General features: G+C 40.0%; 1 protein-coding gene across 5 annotated transcripts in view; it reads left to right on the top strand.

Moving 5' to 3' along the window:
- The window catches only part of EIF4ENIF1 (eukaryotic translation initiation factor 4E nuclear import factor 1), a 41,377-nt gene that overhangs the window by 12,252 nt on the left and 7,900 nt on the right, over window positions 1–21,225 (top strand). For all 5 annotated transcript variants that reach the window (XM_068563768.1, XM_068563767.1, XM_068563765.1 and 2 more), the window contains exons 3-12: window positions 1,070–1,143; window positions 2,958–3,085; window positions 5,845–6,131; window positions 6,387–6,585; window positions 10,128–10,303; window positions 15,151–15,286; window positions 15,494–15,673; window positions 16,308–16,540; window positions 19,647–19,718; window positions 20,176–20,359. In XM_068563768.1, coding sequence (XP_068419869.1) covers window positions 1,070–1,143; window positions 2,958–3,085; window positions 5,845–6,131; window positions 6,387–6,585; window positions 10,128–10,303; window positions 15,151–15,286; window positions 15,494–15,673; window positions 16,308–16,540; window positions 19,647–19,718; window positions 20,176–20,359 — 1,669 coding nt within the window. The remainder of the gene's footprint in view (window positions 1–1,069; window positions 1,144–2,957; window positions 3,086–5,844; window positions 6,132–6,386; window positions 6,586–10,127; window positions 10,304–15,150; window positions 15,287–15,493; window positions 15,674–16,307; window positions 16,541–19,646; window positions 19,719–20,175; window positions 20,360–21,225) is intronic.

Genomic DNA, 21,225 nt, shown 5'->3' on the forward strand with positions numbered 1-21,225 from the left:
GTGGTTTACATCAAGTTAACATCACTGATGAGGGGCAGATGGGTGACATAAGCATCCAGAGGTGATGCTCTGAGGTGGACATCTCTTAGGTTAGTATTCTGCTCCAGAGATGCTTAGCCTCAATCTAATCATGAAGAAACATTAGACAAACCTAAAATGAATAATGTTCTCTTTAAAAAAAAAAAAAAAAAAAAAAAGTAGGCTTTATTCTTTAGAAATGCTAATGTCATAAAAGACAAAAGAAGTTGTAGAAATGTTCCAGATTAGAGACCAAAGAGACATGACAAGCAATATCTGGTTCTATACTGGATCCTGTGTTAGATTCTAATAAAAGGTAATACAAAGGACATTATTGGGTCATTTGACAAAATTGGAATCCAGAGGGATAAAGTGTTATTGATAACTGGTTGTATAAAACTGACAGCACTTCTCAACCAGGTTCTGCAGAAGTGAGCCCTTATGCCCTAAGGCATCCATTGTATGTAATAGATTCTCTTCTCTCCTGTGCATCTAAAATGATACTGGCCAAGTATAATCCTTGGGAGAATGGAAAAATAGTCATTCAAATTATTTTCTATAGGGCTTAATTCTGTCATGGAGCCACAAAAAAAAGGCTGTGAAAGAATATGCTCATTTTTAGGAAACAGGCACTGAAGTATTTAGGGGTAAAGGACCATGTACATTAAAAAAAAACCAAAAACTATCCCCTTGTAAGTTGGCATCTAATGCATTTAAGACCAGTCAGAATAGCTGAAGGTTTTATGTAAGCCTGAAGCTACCATGCCTTGATCAGCGTTCAGTGTTGTGGGGTATATTATTGGACAGAAGTTTATGAGAGAGTGTATTTTAGCAATAAACTGATCACTTACGTTATTTGCCAGTTCTGCTTGAGCTTCTGGTGAGAACCTTGAGCTGACTCTGATCCTTTCTGGAATAAGTCAGGGTGTAAATAAATAAGAACTGTATGAACTGCTTAAGGTAGACAGTCAGTTACTGATAACAAAAATAAGTTGAAAATATGTGGCCCAAGAAATATTGTTCAAAATCACCATATGATTTCTCTTTCTAGGAGGAGCTCTTGGATATTAAAGAACGCCCTCATTCCAAACAAAGGCCTTCGTGCCTCTCTGAGAAATACGACAGGTATCTGGGGGGTCAACTTCTTGTTACACCAAACTTAATAAATGGAGTTGTATTGTTTGGCTGGAATTACGAGTGGGGAGATTTCAGGGGTAACGACATTGGGCTTCCACACAAATAAATTGCACGTAAGCTATGAACATGACTAAATAGCATCTCACTGCACTGTCTTCATCAGCTTTGTTATTAATTAGCTGAAATTCAGAGATTTAAGCTGCAAGGAACTCTAAGGACAACTGAACCAATTCTCTTTCAACTAACTGGTGATGAAACTAAAACTAGAAAATGACACATTGGTCAAAGGCACATTGTCAGAAAGCAGAATTAAGACTTGAACACAGGAGTCCTGACCAGAGTCTTCTCTCTACCAGTGGTTTTTTGCACTGTGCTTTGAGGGTCCTTCAAGGGCCTGCCTGGGGCAGGACGATCAGGAGGACTCTGGGCCTTTTATCAGTCCCCCACCCCTCACCCCCAAACAAGAGAACCATTCAACCATTCCGATTTTTGGGGGTGGTTTGTTTTGTTTTGTTTTTGCCGCACTGTACGGCATGCAGCATCTTAGTTCCCTGACCATGGATGGAACCCGAGCCCCCTGCAGTGGAAGCACAGAGTCTTAACCACTTGACTGCCAGGGAAGTCCCCACATTAGCCGTTTTGCATCTTGGGCTCTTTCATAAGGTAGAAAGCTTTGGTTTGAGAAGGCTATAGCTAAAAATGGTCTGAAAGTCTCTTAGAATAACCCTACATTGCACTTCTTATGGTTATCTTAAGACTTTAAGGTCACTTCTTAAATATCAAGGTAGATGGTTCATATTGGCCCACATTTTTTTCATATATATAGTGTTTAATTTTTTGGTAGAATAGCACACGCTTTTTTAAATTTTGTACATGGACAGTTCAGAAGGTTGCTGAATCTGGACTCCTCACCACTTTCCCCTGGTGAGGGTGATACTTGAATAATGGCGATTCTAATTAGTTAGGAGTTTTTGCTAAGTCTCAGATTAGCTGGGGGTTTTCTTTGTTTTTGTTTCGTTTTTTCTTCATTAAAGCTGTAAAGGTTTTTTATGCCTCAAATTCAATTTTCTTGTTACAGCTGTTTCTTCTTGGCATAAAATAGTTATCATGGGCACATATTCCCTTTGATTCTGAAGTGGAGACATTGTGCCTAATAATAATAATGAAAATAAGAGAGATGGAGGAAAGAGTTTCTCATCCTAGCAGAGCTAGAGTTAGGTACCAGATCGTTGGGCTCCAAAGCTTCTCCTCTGCACACTGCACCACCTGCCACCCCATCATTAGCGTGGGAGTAACAAAGTCAAACCCAGACTACAGACTTTAGGCTCTTAAAGAGCTGTCTGTCCTACTTGTGGGAAAAACTGAGACTGTACATAGAAATTCTGGAAAATATACACTAAGCATTCCAGGAGCTGCTTCCAATAAGAGGATTAAGGGGCTTTCTCCTCCCTGTACTAATCTTCAGTAAACTGAGTAATCAATATTTATGGAGCATTTCTTTGTATAGGACAGGCATAGGTACTATAATCCATATGCACCCCAAGGTTTGTGGTCTGGATGTTTCATTTATGCACAAACCACTGCTTTTCAAGTGACTATTGCTATTATGTGAACAACAATGATGTATTGCTGAATTTATTAGTTTTTGTTTTCATTTTAAAAGAGAGAACCATTCTGATGGCAACCATGAAGTTTTATATTGAAAAGGGGTTTCCATAACCTGTCACCTGAAGTAGTAGAAATTAGACTACATATGTTATTCGTGGTGTAAGTGCTAACTGTAGGTGCCCTTTGACTTGCAGTGATGGTGTCTGGGACCCTGAGAAGTGGCATGCCTCCCTCTACCCGGCTTCAGGACGGAGTTCGCCAATGGAAAGTCTGAAGAAAGAGTTAGATACAGATCGGCCTTCCCTGGTGCGCAGGATAGTAGGTGAGCACAGTCTCTGAGAAGTGGGGGCAGCGATTTTGTAGACAGTGCTCTTTGCTGCTGGCTTCATTCTTAGCTGTGAGAGTTTTATGCATTGGGAGAAAGTATCATTATCAGGAAACTGACTTAACAGTTCATTTCTTTTTTTTTTTTTTTGAATTTTATTTTATTTATTATTTTAAACAGTTCATTTCTGATTAGCTAGCAGAGTAAAATCATAGCCTTCCTATGTAGCAGTGGTGAGTAGACTGTATTAGGCTATGTGCTTTTGAATTAAAAGTACCAGGTCTTTCATTGAAGTGGATAACTGAGTTAGATGTGGGGACCCTAAAGCTGCGCTGGAGAGCTGGTTATGCCCAGTCTCAGGTGAGACTTTTCCTCAGGTATAAGTTAGTTCTGGCAATTCTTAATTCACAATAGAGTATGATCTGAATACTGGGTTTCGATGTGGTTTGCGACTGGAGTAAAGTTTGATCTTCCATACCTTTCCCCCTTTAAACTAGAAAAGTGAAATGGATAGCTGGCAATATAAAAGCTAGTCAAGGAACTTGTTGCAAGAGGGATCTCTTTTTGAGATGAGAGGAACACGCATAAAACCAACTTGGAACTGAGCAAAGAAGATGGGGTGATGACTGTAGCTTGAGCTGTAAGACCCTTCTACACAGATGAAAACTTAGAAGCAACCTAAATGTCCAGCAGTAGAAATGAAGTTGAGTAAACTTTGGTATATCCATATATAGGAGTGTTCAGCTGTAAAAACATGTTGGAGACATGTTCACCAAGTTATACAAAACTGTCTATTTTGTGTCTTATTTTTGGAAGAAAACAGACACTGCATGGAAATTCTGGAAAAGTGCATACCAAAACATTTTAGGAAATGTTTCTAGTGAGAGGATTAAAGGAGGTGTTCCTCACTTGGACTTATCTTTAGTTTTCTGATTTTCCTAGGAAGAATTTTTGTGTGTGGTGATATGTTTTTCTTACATCTTTATTGAGGTAAAATTGGCATTCAATAGACTGGTACATAAATGGCACATAAAGTGTACCATATGATGTTTTGACATGTGAATACAATGTGAAACCATTACCACAATCAAAGTAATAAGCATTTCCATTACAGCTAAAAGTTCCCTAGCACCCCATGTGTCCCTTCTTACACTCCACCCCCGCCCTGCAGGCAAGCACTGGTCGGCTTTCTGTCACTATAGATTAGTTTACATTTCCTAGAACTTAATATAAATGGAATTATACAGTACGTATTCTTTGCGTAGCTTCTTCCATTCAAAATAGTTGTTTTAAGATTCATTCATGTTTTGGGGTATATAAAAGTTCGTTCCTTTTCATTGCCTAGTAGTATTCCATTGTGTGAATTTGCCATAGTTTATCGATTTATCTGTTGATAGACATTTGGGTTGTTTCAAGTTTCTGACTGTTAACCAAAACTACTCTGAACATTCATGTACAAGTCTCTCTATAGACATGCTTTCTTTTCTCGGCTGAATATCTTAAGAGTCGGATGGCTGGGTTCTATAGTAGATGTATCTTTAATGTTTTGAGAAACTGCCAAGCTGTTTTGCAAAGTGGTTATACCATTTTACATTTCCACCAGCAGTGTGTGAAAGTTCTACTTGCTTCACATCCTCATCAGCACTTGGAAGGGTCAGTCTTTTTGATTTTAGCCAGTCTAATAGGCATGTATCACATTATTGTTTGATTTACATTTCCCTAATGATTAATGTTGAGTATCTTTTCATATACTTATTTGCCATCCATATATCATCTTTGGTGAAGTGGCTCTTCAAACCAGTTGTCCTTTTTTTTTTTATGTATCGGATACAGGTCCTTTATGAGATATATTCTTTTTTTGGCCACGCCTTGTGGCTTGCAGGATCTTAGTTCCCCAACCAGGGTTCGAACCGGCGCCCTCGGCAGTGAGAGCTCAGAGCCCTAACCACGGGAATTCCCTCAGATATATTCTTTGAAATATGTTCTCTGAGTCTGTGGCTTGTTTTTGTATTCTCTGAACAGTAACTTTCAAAATGCAAAAGTTTTAGATATTGATCAAATCCAGTTTATCATTTTTTAAGATAGATTGTGCTCTTGGTGTCATGCCTAAGAAAACTGTGCTAACCCAGTGTCATAGATTTCCTCCATATTTTCTTCTAGAAGTTTTATAGCTTTAGGGGTTACATTTAGATCTATGATCCATTTTGAGTTAATTTTTGTATATGGTGGTAGGTATGAATTTAAGTCTTTTTTTTGCATGTGGATATTCAGCTGTTCAATACTTTAACTTTTTAAGTGGTTACTGTTTCAAATACTGACACCTACTGTAGTTTATTAATTGACAAAACATTTGCTAATAATTACATAGATAAGAATTTAGTCAAGGGACTTACCTGGCAGTCCAGTGGTTAACACTCCGTATTTCCACTGGAGGGGGCACGGGTTCGATCCCTGGTCGGGGAACTAAGATCCTGCATGCCGCACTGCGCAGCAAATTAAAAAAAAAAAAAAAAAGGGATTTAGTCAAAACAAAGGGATTATGGAGATTAATCATGGAAAATTATTGATTATAAAGTACATTTATTCCTCCGAAGAGATGAAGGTTTGCTCATCTTCGTTAAATATGTGAACTCTCTAGCTGTTTTAGTGGTGACTCTTTTCCAGTACCCCCATGGCCACCAGTCATGGACAGACCACCTAGAGAGGAAGAATACCCTTGCTGGTTTGCTTAACTTTTCTTTCCGGCATCTTTCCAGATCCTCGAGAGCGTGTGAAAGAAGATGACTTAGATGTTGTTCTCAGCCCACAGAGACGAAGCTTTGGAGGGGGCTGCCACGTGACAGCTGCTGTTAGCTCCCGGCGCTCAGGAAGCCCATTGGAGAAAGACAGTGATGGGCTCCGCCTGCTTGGTGGACGAAGGATTGGCAGTGGGAGGATAATCTCTGCTCGGACCTTTGAGAAGGATCACCGTCTTAGCGATAAGGACCTGCGAGACTTGAGAGACAGAGACCGAGAGAGGGACTACAAGGACAAGCGTTTCAGGGTTTGTCTTCTAGATCCTCTGGCACCTTGTGTGTTCACTTCGTTTATACCGGGTTACCTTGAAATGCTGGGTGAACATAGCCCATTGTTAAGCCAGAGGGAGGAACAGAGAGCTGGGGGTGGGGAGGGGCTTCAGGTCTATAGCATAGCATCTTCATTGTACTACTGAGCGTTATTTAATTCATCAGTCCTCGATTGAGGTAGAAATGCCGTAACTAGAATCCTGTTTTTTATTTTGCATTATGTACTTTTCCAGAGGGAGTTTGTGGATAGTAAGCGTGTCTTTGAGCGTAGAAGAAATGATTCCTACACAGAAGAAGAACCAGAATGGTTCTCAGCTGGACCCACAAGTCAGTCTGAAACCATTGAGCTGACTGGCTTTGATGATAAGATACTGGAAGAAGACCATAAGGGGAGAAAAAGAACAAGGCGACGGACAGCCTCTGTGAAGGAAGGTCAGCAGAAACTTTCAGAGGAAAGCTCACTGTTCTGAAATGAGATGTGCTTATAATTGGCTTAATTGTACACTTAGGAATAGGCACCAGTGTTAAAAGTGGCAAGTTTTTAATGTTGAAGCCTGATTTTGAAACTTCTTCCTGTGAGTTCACTGTGTGTAGATTGTACTGTCTCCTCAATTTGTCCTGCCTGCAGTGCTAAACAGAAAAGTCTCCCATTACCCAGTAAGAGCACTGTGTACACGAAAGTGTTCCCCAGAGGTAAGAGCATGTGATAGAAATAATGAGGGGTCTCATTTATTGAGCATGTATGTACTGGACACGTGGTAAGTGTTTTGTCTATGTAATCCTACTTCTAACAACCCTGTGAAGCAGATATTATTGCGCCCATCTTACAGATGAGCAAATGGAGATGCAGGCGGCTTTTGTGACTTGTCTGTGGACACTGAAGAAGTGAGTAGGGAAATTGGGAGTTGAACAGGATGCTGTGCTTCAGAGCCCACCTCCTTCACCATGGTGTTAGGGTTCCTAGTGTTGTCACTTGGCTTCTCCCAAACTCACTTTTCTCAGGTATCCTCCTTGCTAAACCGAAGAAGCCAGAGCTAATGTGCGAGGGGTACCTGGTGAAGGGTGGGGGCCCACTAGTCGTGTTCAGAGCAGTGACCAGGCTGGTGGTCTTGGGAGGAAGCAGGGAAGAGGCAGGTGGGAAACTTGGGAGACTTTGCTGTTAAATTGCCTTTGAGAGATGCCTTTGTCTCATGCTCAGATTAAAGCAGCACCAGCAAGTGTGGTCTTTTCACCTCATGGTAAAGATCAGGCTTCTGATGAGAAAAAGCCCATCTTTTTCTTAACTGAGATGAAATCTGAATTTCAACCATTCTTGTATCAACACGGGAGGAGCCAAAAGTAGCAAAATATATCAGTAGTGTCACCTCCTCACCTTACAGATGCAAAGAGACAGGACTGGAAAGAGGTGACAACCAAGACCCTGTCCCGTGGGTTTAATGGCAGCACCTCAAGTATCAATAGAATCCAGAGGTCCGGGCTCTCTCACCCCATTGGTTAATTGCCCTAGCTACTGTGTTTAAGATAAACAGGTACTCTAGTTGCATCTTGGCTGCAAGAACGAAAGGACGGGGAGGGATGATGAGTGCCTTTGAGTCCATTTATGTCTGTGTTCCAGCTTTCCATTGAACTTGGTATGTAGAGTTCTCTGCAGGCATGTAATAGTGCTGGGAGTATAGCCATGGACAAGACAAAAGTGTTCCTTGCCTGCATGATTTTAATACAAGTGTGTGTTGAGCACCTACTCTACAGGGCCCAGTGCTAGGTATTGTACATATGGTGATGAATGAAACAATCTGAATATGTATTTCACTTATAAACAGAAAAAACAATTATGTAGAAGGAGGAAATGGTTAAAACCCTCCACTGATAGAAAATTTTAATTTGTATTCTCTCTAATGAAAAGTATATGTTCATTCTGGACTTCCCTGGCAGTCCAGTGGTTAAGACTCCACGGGGCATGGGTTCTGTCACTAGTCGGGGAACTAAGATCCTGTATGCCGTGCAGTGCAGCCAAAAAAAAAAAAAAAAAAGAAAACTATATGTTCATTCTGAAATGTGGTAACACTTGCCCTTAGTTATCTTTCCTGGGTCCCTGGCTTCTGAGACTATCATAATAAATGGCCAGTTGTGTTTGTCTGTCTGCTAATGCATGTTCCTACCCATTCTCAGTTGTCAGGCCCCGTTTGCTCTCAAGCTGGCATAAAATTACACATGGGGCACTTTTGCTGCTTGCATCTCTGTTAAGAGATGTTCTCATCTCAACACAAAATAAAAGAGAATAGGAGAAATACTAAAGTTTTTTTTGTAAGAGTATGAACTAAGTACAGACTCTGTCTTCTGGCTCTCATCCTAAAGTAGGTAGACAGGTTCTGGTGGGTTAAATGAGTTAGAGAGAAGCACTGCTCTAGTGGAAAAGGACACAAACTTGGCATTGATTAGGCTATTAAGTTGTTTACCTTTTCTAGGGCTCGGTTTCTTTGTCTGTAAAATGAGGAAAATACCTCCACCAAAGTAGTCGTTTTAGTTAAATGTCAGTCTTTAAGGAACATCGTTTACCTCTGCTGGTTGGCAGTAAGTGTGTGCTGACCCACTGGAGAGGCTGCCCGTTGCCTTGTCCATGGCTCATAAACGTCCATCTCGCCAGTTGCCTTAGGCCCTCAGAAGGCCCAGGGTTCTGAGGCGGCAGGCACCTCTGTGGAGGGGCAGTGCTGCCTTACACACACAGCACAGCGTAGAAGAGCACTGCTGGCCCACCTAGGGTTGAAATTTCTGCCACCTGCTAGTATTGAGACCTTGGGTAAGCAAGCCACTTAACCTTTCAGTTGTTGTCCCCTGCCTTGCTGTCTAGCTTTTTGAAGTGTTATTGGAATGAAAGCAGATGATAGCATTTAGCCTCTCTTGGTCTAGAATATCCTGGATGAATAATGAGACTGCAGTCCTGTTGGGGCCTTTTGAGAAGGGATGGGTCCAGGCTTTGGCACTTTTTTTTTCCTAGGAGGACTTCACGTCTGCTGTGATCTTGAAACTATAGGCAGCTTTTACATCGGTGCTTTTGCAGGAAGGGGCTTTAGGAGTTCTGTTCTTCAAATTAAAAAGTTGATTTTCCAGTATCTCAGTGCACTTATTTTAAAAGGAAAAAAAAGTCTGTTTGTATCTGAAGGATTTTTCCTTTTGCCCATCCTCTGGCTAAAACTAAGATGTTAGCTTCCTTAAATGGAAACTTGGTAGCTTCTCTTAGACCTTATCTTCCCATCCTAACAACCAGACATAACTCAGTTTTAAATGAACCAGGCACTGCAGAGTAAGACAAAGCTGATGAGAGCAGCTTTCCTGCCTCAGAAAGCTCGGTCTCACCAGACTGTTCCTATAATATAGTGTGATAAGTACTGTGAGAGATAACACAAACATTATAGAGAAGGCGGTGATTAATTTTTTGGTAGGGTAAAAATGGGTAGGCAGTGCAGACTTCCTAGTGGAGGTGACATTTGAGCTTTGCCTTGAAGGATGAACTACAATCAGTAGGCAAATGAAACTTGCCCTTGGACTAGGTTTCACATAAATACCTTAGGTTGCTGAACCCTGACTTAAAGTGGTGATGCAGATGCATGGGTGAAAGCGGAGCCAAATTAATTTCATTCCATTTTTAAGCAGCAAGAGAGGCTCAAAAATTGTCCTTTAAAATAAAAAATTAGAAAAAAATCCACTACATTATAGAAAACTTGAAGAATGGGCAGAGGAGGGATCATAATCCTTCCTAAATCATGTTGGTGTTCTGGCTTGTTATTAAGTCTTTTTTCCTCCTCTAGCTCCCATAGGAAGGGAACTGTTTTACTGTTGCAAGTGCTGCACTGGCACAAGAAGTCTGCTTTTAAAGTCATCGGTGGCTCTTCTTCATGTGTGATGATGCTGAGGCCACAAAATATGTCTGGAGCAGTTTACATGATCAGACTGTCTTTGTCCGGTTTTGCTTTCAGGCATGGTCGAGTGCAATGGAGGAGTGGCCGAAGAGGATGAGGTGGAGGTCATCCTTGAACAGGAGCCTGCTGCTGATCAGGAAGTGCCAAGGGATGCCGTCTTGCCCGAGCAATCCCCAGGAGAATTTGACTTTAATGAGTTCTTTAACCTTGATAAGGTGCCATGCTTGGCTTCGGTGAGTGTAGCAGCATGCTTATAAACATGGATGGAGCAACTGTAGGGTTAGATTTGACCTGAGTCTTTAAGATACCTCTTTTTAAAGTTTTGTTTTGCTAGATGATTGGGAGTTTTTTGGCTTTTATTCTTAAATATTATGTTAACTTTTGTTGGCTTTGTTTTGAGAGGCTAAGTGGAAATGACTAAGTGAGAATTCTATACCAGTTAACTCTTTTTCCAGGTTGTTAGCATTGGACTAAGGATTCTGCAGATGTTTAAGAACATTGTCTGCTTTTATTTTTAAGTAGTTAAGTGTTTGTTGTAGAGCCTTATTGTGGAGGTGGATTTTTATAACTGATGATCAGTATCATACTGATCTGCATTCCTTGGGTAAGGCTGGTTAGGTGGTACCTGTGTGATGTGATGGTTCCGAAAACCTTTCATGAAAAGGAGTGTGGGATACTATCACTGTTGCTGTTGAACTGTCGAGGTCTAATCTTTCTACTTTTAAAGTAGAAACAGTAAGACATCCCAAATCTTCACTTGGTACCTGCCCTTGCTCCTGTCCCCTTTGGCCATTTAGGGATTAGTAATGCCTCATCAAATTTTTGGAGAAAAGATGAAACTATGGCCTATGCCCCCAGAATTGAGATTTTTCTGTGGTTGCTGAAAGAGTGCATAGGACTGATGAAATAGAATTTTAAAAACCATTTGACCAAAAGCATCTGTACGTCCCAGATGTCCTTTACAGGACATGAAATACAGCAAGTAAGTTTGACCAGTCCTTTAGAACTAGTGGTTCTAACTTAACTTACTCTACTCCTTAACTGTAACTGCTTCTTGTTTGATCATTGCATGAGTGGACAAAGCTGGGCATGACAGAGAGGCATGCCTTTGTCATTTGCCTGCCCCCAAAAGCCTAAAAGATGGCCACCCGGAATAGGTGAGCAGACGCTGCATAGCACTGATAGGTACAGGGCCACAGGTGAGTTCTAGGGCAGTACTTCTCAAATTCTCTATGGTGAAGGCCAGGTTTTATTTCCAATCCATTGAACACCAGTACTTTAGTATAAAGTACAAATATCACAGCAATGCTCAGTTGCTATAAAAGTTGCTAAGCATTTACTCCAACTCTCAACTTACCTCATTGTGGACCAGCTTGGCCCAAGACCACACTTTTCTACAGCGCTGTTCAGGAATATGTGGAGGGCAGCTGCAGATCAACCGGAAGCTGCATGGTTTTGCTCCTTAAGTTCTAGCACAGTTTTAACTGTAAGTCCTCTAGCCAGATACGTCACTTACAGTGAGCTGGCCAGTAGTCCTTTGGCTCACTATGAGCAGAAGGGTTGCATCCAGATATGAGTTTAATTTACTTGATGTAAAACTGAGTGATCCTCTCAAATTCTTAGCTTTTGAGGGGACAGTAATTTTTTATTTTTATACCAGCTGTGTTTAGTGACATTTTTTTTTTTTTGCATTCTCTTAGAAGACAGATGGAAATCTTATTGTAAAAAGTTTTCACAGCAAAAGGTCAAAATTTAGAGGCCTGTACTTGGCTCCAAATGTGAGTACCTGTGAAACTTACCTGTGTACCTAGGCAAAGGAAGAATTCAAAACTAAACTTTTAATAATAGGTAACATGCATACAGTGCTGATCGTTTTAGGCTTTATATCCAATAAGTCATTTAATCCCCACAAAACCCTTGTAAGTTAGATTACTACTGTTTCTGTTTTACAGATGAGGAAGGCAGGCACAGAGAGGTTTAAATAACTTGCCTAAAGTCACATAGCTAGCTAGTAGTGGAAACTGAATTCTAATTTTTGTAGTTTCAGTTAACAGTCTTTACTCCTAATTCCCCCCAACTATACTGCCTATAAAGCATAAAAGGGAGGAATAGGAACTCAGCACCATCTTATCCTTTGGCCCTCACCCTCAACCAAAACTTGGTTAATTCTGAGAAGGTACCTAGCTAGGAAATCTCTCCATGTTTTTCATGGAGGTACTGCTCATTAAGGTGTATATTCTATAATAGATTCACTTAAAAGCAAAGCTGGGATCAGTAAAAAGAGATGCTCTGGTTGTGCTGTATAACCAGCTGGACTCTATTATTATGCTCAGAAAATGACCAGTCAATTGGGAAAAATAAGAAGGGCTATATGTAAGATTTGAATATCAACTGACAAATGATATAAAGTGTTTGAGGTATAGTACCTGGCACTTAGGCCCCACAGATGTTGGGTATTAATTGGCATAAACAGAATTACACCCTATACTTTTAAGCTATATTTACTGGCATTGCAATACATTAGAAGTTGACAGCCACGAAAATCTGTACAAAATGAAAATTTAGATCACATGTGCAAATAATTTCAGTTACGTAATTAAAAATAAGCTGATTTTAGATATGCAGCTCTTACTACAGTACCTGACACATAACAGGTACATAGAAGTATTTTGAATGAAGAAAAAGGAAATCAAAACAGAAATCCTAAACTATGTAGAGTGATGAACAGGAGCATGACATAGAAAAACCTTGGTGGAATAATCAAAAGTGTGCTAAGATGAAAGTGTGTAGCCTTAAATGCATTCATTAGAAATCCAAAGAAAAATCAAACTAGAGTGAAACAAATACAAAAATATGGAAATTTCCATAAAAGTGGAAAGTAATAAAAGAAAAGCATTGATCAGTAAAACTTAGTAATTGTCAAAGAGCAAAAATATTTCACAATATCTGTATCAGAATAATATGAATCCTAGGATATGACTAGTCTAAATGACCTTTGACGGACCAAACTAACAGTCATATAGGTTACCTTAAAAATGCTATTAAAAATGTAGTCTAGAAAGAGCAGCTGAAACATACCAGACTGCAGTTCACAGCCTCCTCTTCTTGACTAGCTTAGGCTGTGGGATGTAGCAGCAGTCAGCTGAGTACCAATGTGCATAAGGGGAGGGAGGGACTGGTATTAGAGTATCCCTGCTGGCTCTGTGGTAAAAAATGACTGACTAGATAAACTCTTAAGATTCTTTTTGGGTTCAAAATGCTCTAGCTTCTTGAAATTGGCATTTCTAGTAAGTGGTGTGTAAAAGCGACTTTGTCTCTACTTATGTTTTAGCTATAATAAAACTTAGCTTCTCTAACAAACAAAGTTGGTCACTGATCTAAAATATGGAAATGACTTTCTTAACACTTACTGTCAAATCTTTAGAAAATGTCCAGATACCTTATATTCACTTCCTTTACTTTTTCATGTTCCTCCTGTGTATCTTCTGGCTTTTTTCCTATACAATATGATCAGAGGAAATAAAAACAAAGTGCAAAGCTATTTTTACTATTTTTAAAATTTCAGACTCTTTTCAAAATTAAAATATTTTAAACAGCTCTAGCTTTTACTTTTAAAAATTCCTGTTTATCACCAAGGTGGTTGTGTTTTGGGTACAATTCCCAATTTTTCACAGTGAAACATCACTTTATAATGCTTCTCCTATAATTTAATGATTGCAAATTAGTGGACTTGAAAGTCAGCATTTGCTGGCACGGCCTGTTTGTTTACAATCATTTTGTATTCGTGTCTGCAGGGTTTGCCAGTACTTGTCAAAGCCAAATCCAGTAAAAAAAATCGGTCTTTTCCCTAAAAAAAAGAAAAAAAAAGTCAGCATTATTTAAGGTATGAGAGTCTACAAGTGGAATGTGATTGAAACTGTTGAATAATACCTAAGAAAATAGAAGTACCACAAGTAATCAATGTCTCATTCTTGTGTTCAAGAGAATTATTTGTGGCTTAGATTGGGTATGTGTTATGAGAAAATTCTTCCAGATAAGAATAAAAGAATAAATCTAACCTTCCACTGCTGAACTTTGACTAGAAACTGGGGGTTTTAGACTTCAGATAAAACAAAGTCCCTAACTCTGTCATCTATGTACCAGCCTTCAGAAAAACCTGTTTTCTGTTTATGCCTTATTGTCAAGGATGTGCCTCATTTTTGGATTGATATTTGCTTTATCTTGTCTTTTCTAAATATTGATAAGAGAACTGCATAAAGATCAATTTGGATATTTAATTTATAATAGGGTACAACTGAAAATTTCATTTTCAATGCTTAAATTTAGTTTTTAAGAAGGATTGGTAATAGAAATTACTGTTATGAAACAGCATTGAAGAAATTACTTCTGATCATAGTGCATCATTTAATTGCTCTTATTATTAAACCAAAAACTATGGAGGTCAGATTTAAAAGAAAACAAACACCTGAAAACTTTCTATTAAGTTCAAACAGATATTAGAGATCAATTAAAAGTTCATCTTTCACATTCTGACTTGGACTTTGACTTGGAAATATGATCTTTATGAGCTCTACTTTTTAGCTTTTGGGTTCTGAAATTGTCAGCATTGGATTTCATGATGTTCATTACAACCTTGAGGATGCTGAAGTCTGAAGCAAGGGTTTTCTTTCATCAGCTCTCCATACCTGATGCTTAGTTGAAGGTCACTCATCAGCTTGGCAATGGAATGCTTTACTCTGGTACTGATTTTTATTTTGAAACTATACCCTCTTAGAACATTCATGGATTTTCTAATGAGGCAAAGATAGAAAACCAGAACACTTTCTGTGGCACAGAGGTTTTGCTTTATATGCTTAGAGAATACATGGTTGGTTATGCCCAAGTTTGGGTTACTCAGAAATGATCCAGGAGGGGAAGAAAAGTTAAAGATGTTCAGAATCCTAAGTTCTGAGGGTGTTTGCCTTCAGGTCAGCAGCATCAAAGGAAGTTTCAAAGTAAGTGACCCTTTCTTAAAATTTGAACCTTCTTGTCCTTTTCACCTAGAAACTATTGTCTTAGCTTCTTTTATCTTTCCCTTTAGATGATAGAAGATGTTTTGGGAGAAGGGTCAGTCTCTGCCAGTCGATTCAGTAGGTGGTTCTCTAACCCGAGCCGATCAGGAAGCCGATCCAGCAGTCTTGGGTCAACACCGCATGAAGAGCTGGAGAGACTTGCAGGTAAAATTGCTTCAGGTTCTGGTCTTGGATGTAGACTTGAGCTTTCCCTGATATGGTTCATTTTGTCTTCATTAGTCAGGGGTCCATTAAAGGGTTTCTGGATACTGAAAAAACCCTTCAATTTGTGTCCTTTTAATACTGTTGAAGATATATTTCTGTGCTTTATTGGGACCAATTAATTATGAATATATTTACTTGCAATACTAGGTCTGGAACAAGCCATCCTCTCTCCTGGACAGAACTCGGGGAATTATTTTGCTCCTATACCATTAGAAGACCATGCTGAAAATAAAGTGGATATTCTAGAAATGCTACAGAAAGCCAAAGTGGATTTAAAACCTCTCCTTTCCAGCCTTTCTGCAAATAAAGAAAAGCTTAAAGAGAGCTGTAAGTTTTTATTAGAGTCAGCTTTAGATATTTGAAACATTTGGATGCTCTGTCTTAATGGCAGAATTGGTTCTAACAGACTGCTATCTCATCAAAAGTCAGATAGATGGTGGGTTTTGTTTAATGTTCAAAAAAACTTTTTATTAAACAGTACCACCTCTTTGAGAATCTGGTAGTCACTGGATCACGAGCTCCATGGTAAGAACTTTTCTTCTACGTCCTCCTTACCTGGAGCCTGAGTATAACACTCCCGTGAATGTTGCAGTCCTCTCGAGCATAACTTGGCAGCTCCTCACACCTCTGCCCCAGTCTGCTATGTTCTTGCTTAGGTTATTAAGCCCTCAACATACAACCTTCGTGATATAATAACCATAGTGCAGGTAGCACTCTTGCTTATGTTGGGCCATCTGGGATTCCTGTCCCTGGTAATAAGTCTCCAAAAGACTCATTATAAGAAGTCCTCCTGCAGGATCTCAGTGCCTTCAGTTTGTCTATTTTTGGTGTCAGCCTTTTCTGACAACCTCACTTCAACTGTGAAATAAATTATTTTCACCTTAACCATCATGGTATACAAAGAGAATTCCTACCACATATTCCTTTGCTTCTCTTAACCTGGACTTTCTCAACCTTTCAGCACATTCAGGGGTTGTGCTTTCAGTGGAAGAGGTAGAAGCAGGGCTCAAGGGCTTGAAGGTGGACCAGCAGGTGAAGAATTCAACTCCCTTTATGGCAGAGCATTTAGAGGAGACCCTGAGTACTGTGACCAGCAATCGACAGCTCAGAAAAGATGGAGATATGACTGCGTTCAACAAGCTAGTGAGCACCATGAAGGCAAGTGGGACTTTGCCTTCTCAGCCCAAAGTCAGCGTAAGTATTTGGCACAAACCCCAACCTTTTCTCCTTTTCCCTCTTTCTATTCCACTTTCCACCCAATAAATGGCTTTTAAAAAAGGTATTCCGAGTAAGTTGGAAATTCTTTAGTAGTCAGTTGGTCCTTCCTACTTTTGTGTGTTCTTTGATTATCACTATACTGTTTGTTACTTGCAAAAGCAGGCTTGTGGTTAATCTGTAGTTACTGTGCATGACAGTACAGCGATTGAAAGATTCAGACATAACTTGCTTATCTTAACTCACTGCTGAAAAAAATAAGGTGTAAACATACCTTTTGGGGTGAGCTCCAGAGAAGGTTTTCTGTTTATTCAGCTACTTAAGTTAAAGTAACTTACCATATTTTTAGAGTAAAATCTTTTCACAACTTCTAATTACTCCCAGATACCTGAGATTACTTGCTTTCTTGATTAGGCAGTTGACAGGTATACATATCATTTGTAAAGTATCTAAGATGAATTTTTCAAGACAGTTGCATTCTGTTAATTTACTAATAAAAAAAGCTGTGACTCCAAACTTATAAAACACCTTTAGACATGAAGTTGGGTTACAAGGTGACTGCATGTCAGTAAATGCAGGTGTGTAGCACATACTGGTCTTTGTCATAACACATTTAGAGGTCTCCTCTCAGCCATGGTCTGTGTGTTACTGTTGCTAACCCTTGATGATACAAAGTGAAAGGGAAATGGTAAATCTGAACAATAAATAAAAACATAGACTTACTCTAGTTGCTAAGTTATAGCAAATTTACCAAACTGAGTTTTGCCTCTTGTTTTTCCTGACACCTTCTTGTCTGAGAACTACAGGTTAACCATGGGAGAAGTAGCTGTTTCATTGTGCCTTGTACCAGTAGAGGGCAGCTGATTTTTGATGTTTCTTTTCTGACCAGCTGTTAGTGCTAGATCCTAACAGACGCCATTGTTCCTGGCCTACCTACCTGACTCTCTGCCTCTGAAAGGAGGCATCTCAGATAGGTAGACTTATTTCTGTGTATCTGACCACACCATGCCAGTTATAGGGGAGTGTTCCTTAGGTAAGCTGCTTTAGATAATTTCCATGCAAAGAATTACTAGATATAAATGCTTTCAAATGAGGACCAGATTACAGGACTGCAAACTATCCTGTTCTGCTTTCTTGTTATTGGGTTGGCCAAAAAGTCCATTCGGGGTTTTCTGTGATTTATTGGAAAAACCCAAACTTTTTGGCCAACCCAGTACCTTTATGTCATGGTGATTACATGCTGACTACAGTGGTAGGGGTCAAATCTTGTAAATAGCCACTTTTAGTGTAAGTAAAGAAATGGGAGCAGGGGAATTCAACAGTTTACCTGATGCTTTTGAACATCTTGTTTCAGATATGATTCTAGGGTTTGATATTAACACAGTTGACCTGGATTTGTGAGGATAACTGGTATGATGTTGGGGTTTCAGTGCTCTGAAATATATCTGGCTTCAGCTGAGGGAATGAGCCTCAAACGAACACGCGTAAAGGAATGGATGATATAATTTAAGGTGCTAGGCAAAGAGTAACACAAACTCAACCTAGAAAAGAAAGCAACAAGGAAATAATGTAATAAGTGCACCGGGCATTATCCCAAAATATTACTTGATTTGCATGTTGTTGTTTAAGTCATGGAATTCTTCCAAGCTTTTAGTTACTGTGACTGTGTGTGTTATGTATACTATTTCTGATCTGCCTCTGTTTTGGTTCAATCATATTGTTTATCCCCAAAATAGGACATGTTGGTTCAATCTAAACTCTATTTCAAATTAAATTGTAGGCGCTATCCTCCAAATATAGTAAGCCATGTAGTATAAAGTTGCCTATTTGTTTTTTTTGTTTTTTGGGTTTTTTAAAATAAATTTATTTTATTTATTTATTTTTGGCTGTGTTGGGTCTTCGTTGCTGGGCGTGGGCTTTCTCTAGTTGCGGCGAGCGGGGGCTACTCTCCGTTGTGGTGCACGGGCTTCTCATTGCGGTGGCTTCTCTTGTTGCGGAGCACAGGCTCTAGGCGCGTGGGCTTCAGTAGTTGTGACACGTGGGCTCAGTAGTTGTGGCACGCGGGCTCTAGAGCGCAGGCTCAGTAGTTGTGGCGCACGGGCTTAGTTGCTCCGCGGCATGTGGGATCTTCCCAGAGCAGGGCTCGAACCCGTGTCCCCTGCATTGGCAGGCAGATTCTTAACCACTGTGCCACCAAGGAAGCCCGCCTATTTGTTTTTGTTAAATGGAATTAAATGACTCTTGAGGAGATCTTATTAAAATCATTTACAGTCAGTTCCAATTCCAAAACCAGCAATGAAACACTTGGATATCTTTGGGCTATTTGTCACTCCCGAGGACATTGCTGTGGACCTTGGCAGTTCAGCTTGTGGAAGGGAAACTGACAGAGAAAGCACTTCAGGCAGAGCTAAATGGACACAGGATGTCCTGAAGCACCAGAGGTAATACAAGTTCGATGCAAAACATAACTGCTGCTGCATTAAAAGAGCTAAAAGTGGAGGATACGAATTTTGCCCTGTATATGAGACCCATTTGGAGTAGCTTGTTAAAAAATAATAAAGTTTAAATTTCCTGAAATATGAAACTCTGAAATATAACAATTTTGGCCAAACTCACATGTTGTTTACTAGGTTTTTCATACCATCTGTGGTCTATAAATCTTGTTAAAGACAATGGGTAGCAAAGGTTGCCTCGAAAATTAAAATCTATAGATTATCAAAATTTCCTACTTGTGGCTTCTCAGTAAATAAGTGTTCCCCTGTTTCACCATTTTCTTTTCCCCTTCTTTTGGTCACAGTGTTAGAAATAGTAAAATGGACTTAGGGTTACCACAGAAAAGAGCTTGTCTGAGGGTCTCTGAGTGGACTTTGCACGTACATGTGAAAATTCTTTCGGTTCCAAGATCTTTGGGACCTGTGTGATGAGAGAGTGGGACAAGTTGATCTGACTTTTCTGTGATATGGACATCATTCTGCTGTTAAGTGCCAACTCCCTGGGGAGTTTTTATGTTTTCTTGTGGTCCCCAATTAATCTGTAAGTTAAGTATGTAAGAAGGTTAAAACCAGTTTTCCTTTGATTTTTTTAGCGAACCCTTGAAAGCCATTTGATGTCCCCTGCTGAGATTCCAGGCCAGCCTGTCCCTAAGAACATCTTGCAGGTACTTCACAATCTTATACCGAGGCCTTGGAGTCCTGAACAGTAGTCCTCCGAACTGGTTTTGTGTAGTGGTCCACTTTTGGGCCTTAGAGAATGATCCATGTTGCCCGGCAAAGAAGGATACGATGTTGCTGCCTGACGTAGTTCTGTGTCGCTTGTTAACCTCAACGTCGGGTGGGGAGGTGGCTAAAAAAGATGATGAAGTAAGCGCTTGGTTTCCAGTTTGCAGGTTTGCAATTTCTATGGAAATTTAAAGTATCTAACTTATATTTGTAGCACTAACTTAAAGGAAATGTTGGTAGCTGAACGTTCAGAGAAATTTGTTGCATGTACATGTGCCAAGTCCTTCAGTGCAGCAGGAGGGAGATTCATCATTGGCTTCCAGAATTTAATCCACAACCTCTGACTAGGAGGAAGAACTAGGTTTGTTCACAAGGATTTGACTTTTCTGCCTTTAGGAACTTCTGGGTCCACCTGTTCAGAGACCTGCTTCTTCCAATCTTCTGAGTGGCCTTATGGGGAGCTTGGAGCCTACGACATCTTTACTGGGCCAAAGAGCACCCTCTCCTCCCTTGTCACAGGTGTTTCAGACGAGAGCAGCCTCAGCAGACTACCTTCGTCCCAGAATACCATCACCAATTGGTAAATGCTTTTGTGCGTAGATGCCTATCTGTCATCATTTCCCCTTCCCTTCCCCTAGGTTATACCTCTCCCTTAAAACTGGCAAAGTCTTTTTCATGGGTATCCTTGAAGAGTTTAAAAAGAAATGTGTTAATTTGTTATGCTTTTTTCAGGGGGTGGTAAGGACACATGTGGAAGATAGTTTATTATCCAGCTGCCCTTCTAGATAAATAGGTTCATGTTGCAGTTTTGTACTTTTTCTCTTGAGGTTGATCTAAATTGGATCCAGCTTTTTAGTCATCTTCCTTATTTTGGGAATTCAATCTAGAAAAGTTAATTTGGCTCCTTAGGTCTTTCCTTAATAGATCAGTCAGAGTAGTGGCTCTCCACCAACCTGGTGAAGTTGTACACGACCAAATGGGAGGTCTTGTGGCTAATTCAGAACATGAATGGAAGAAGCACTTCCACAAAGCTGTCTTAGCAAAGTGTTGTACAGAATCTCAGTGTTCCTGCACCTGTGACCACTTTAAGCTGCTGGCTGCTCTGGCCCCTGCCAGTCATACCTTGAGAGGAAGTTTTTGTAATCTTTCCACAATTAGGGAGATATAATGGAAAGAGTATGAACCTCAGAGCACTGGCCTCTCTGCTTTGGTATCAGCTGGTGTGGTTGCAATGGGCCAAATCACTGGCTAGAAAAGCTGTTCTCTCCCAGATAGAGGTCTCGCCTCTGAAAGAAACAAAGCTGACAGCTTAGCTAGGAAGATAGATACCAGCAGTTTGAGTCATTAATTAGCTCTGATTGAGGTCCACATAGCCCACTGTGGGGCACAGAAGAAGAGAGACATCATCAGCCCAGGAAATCAGTACTTCCTGAAAGAGATGGTGTT

Source organism: Eschrichtius robustus, chromosome 14, assembly GCF_028021215.1.
Source record: "Eschrichtius robustus isolate mEscRob2 chromosome 14, mEscRob2.pri, whole genome shotgun sequence".
In the NCBI taxonomy this organism is placed as follows: Eukaryota; Metazoa; Chordata; class Mammalia; order Artiodactyla; family Eschrichtiidae; genus Eschrichtius; species Eschrichtius robustus.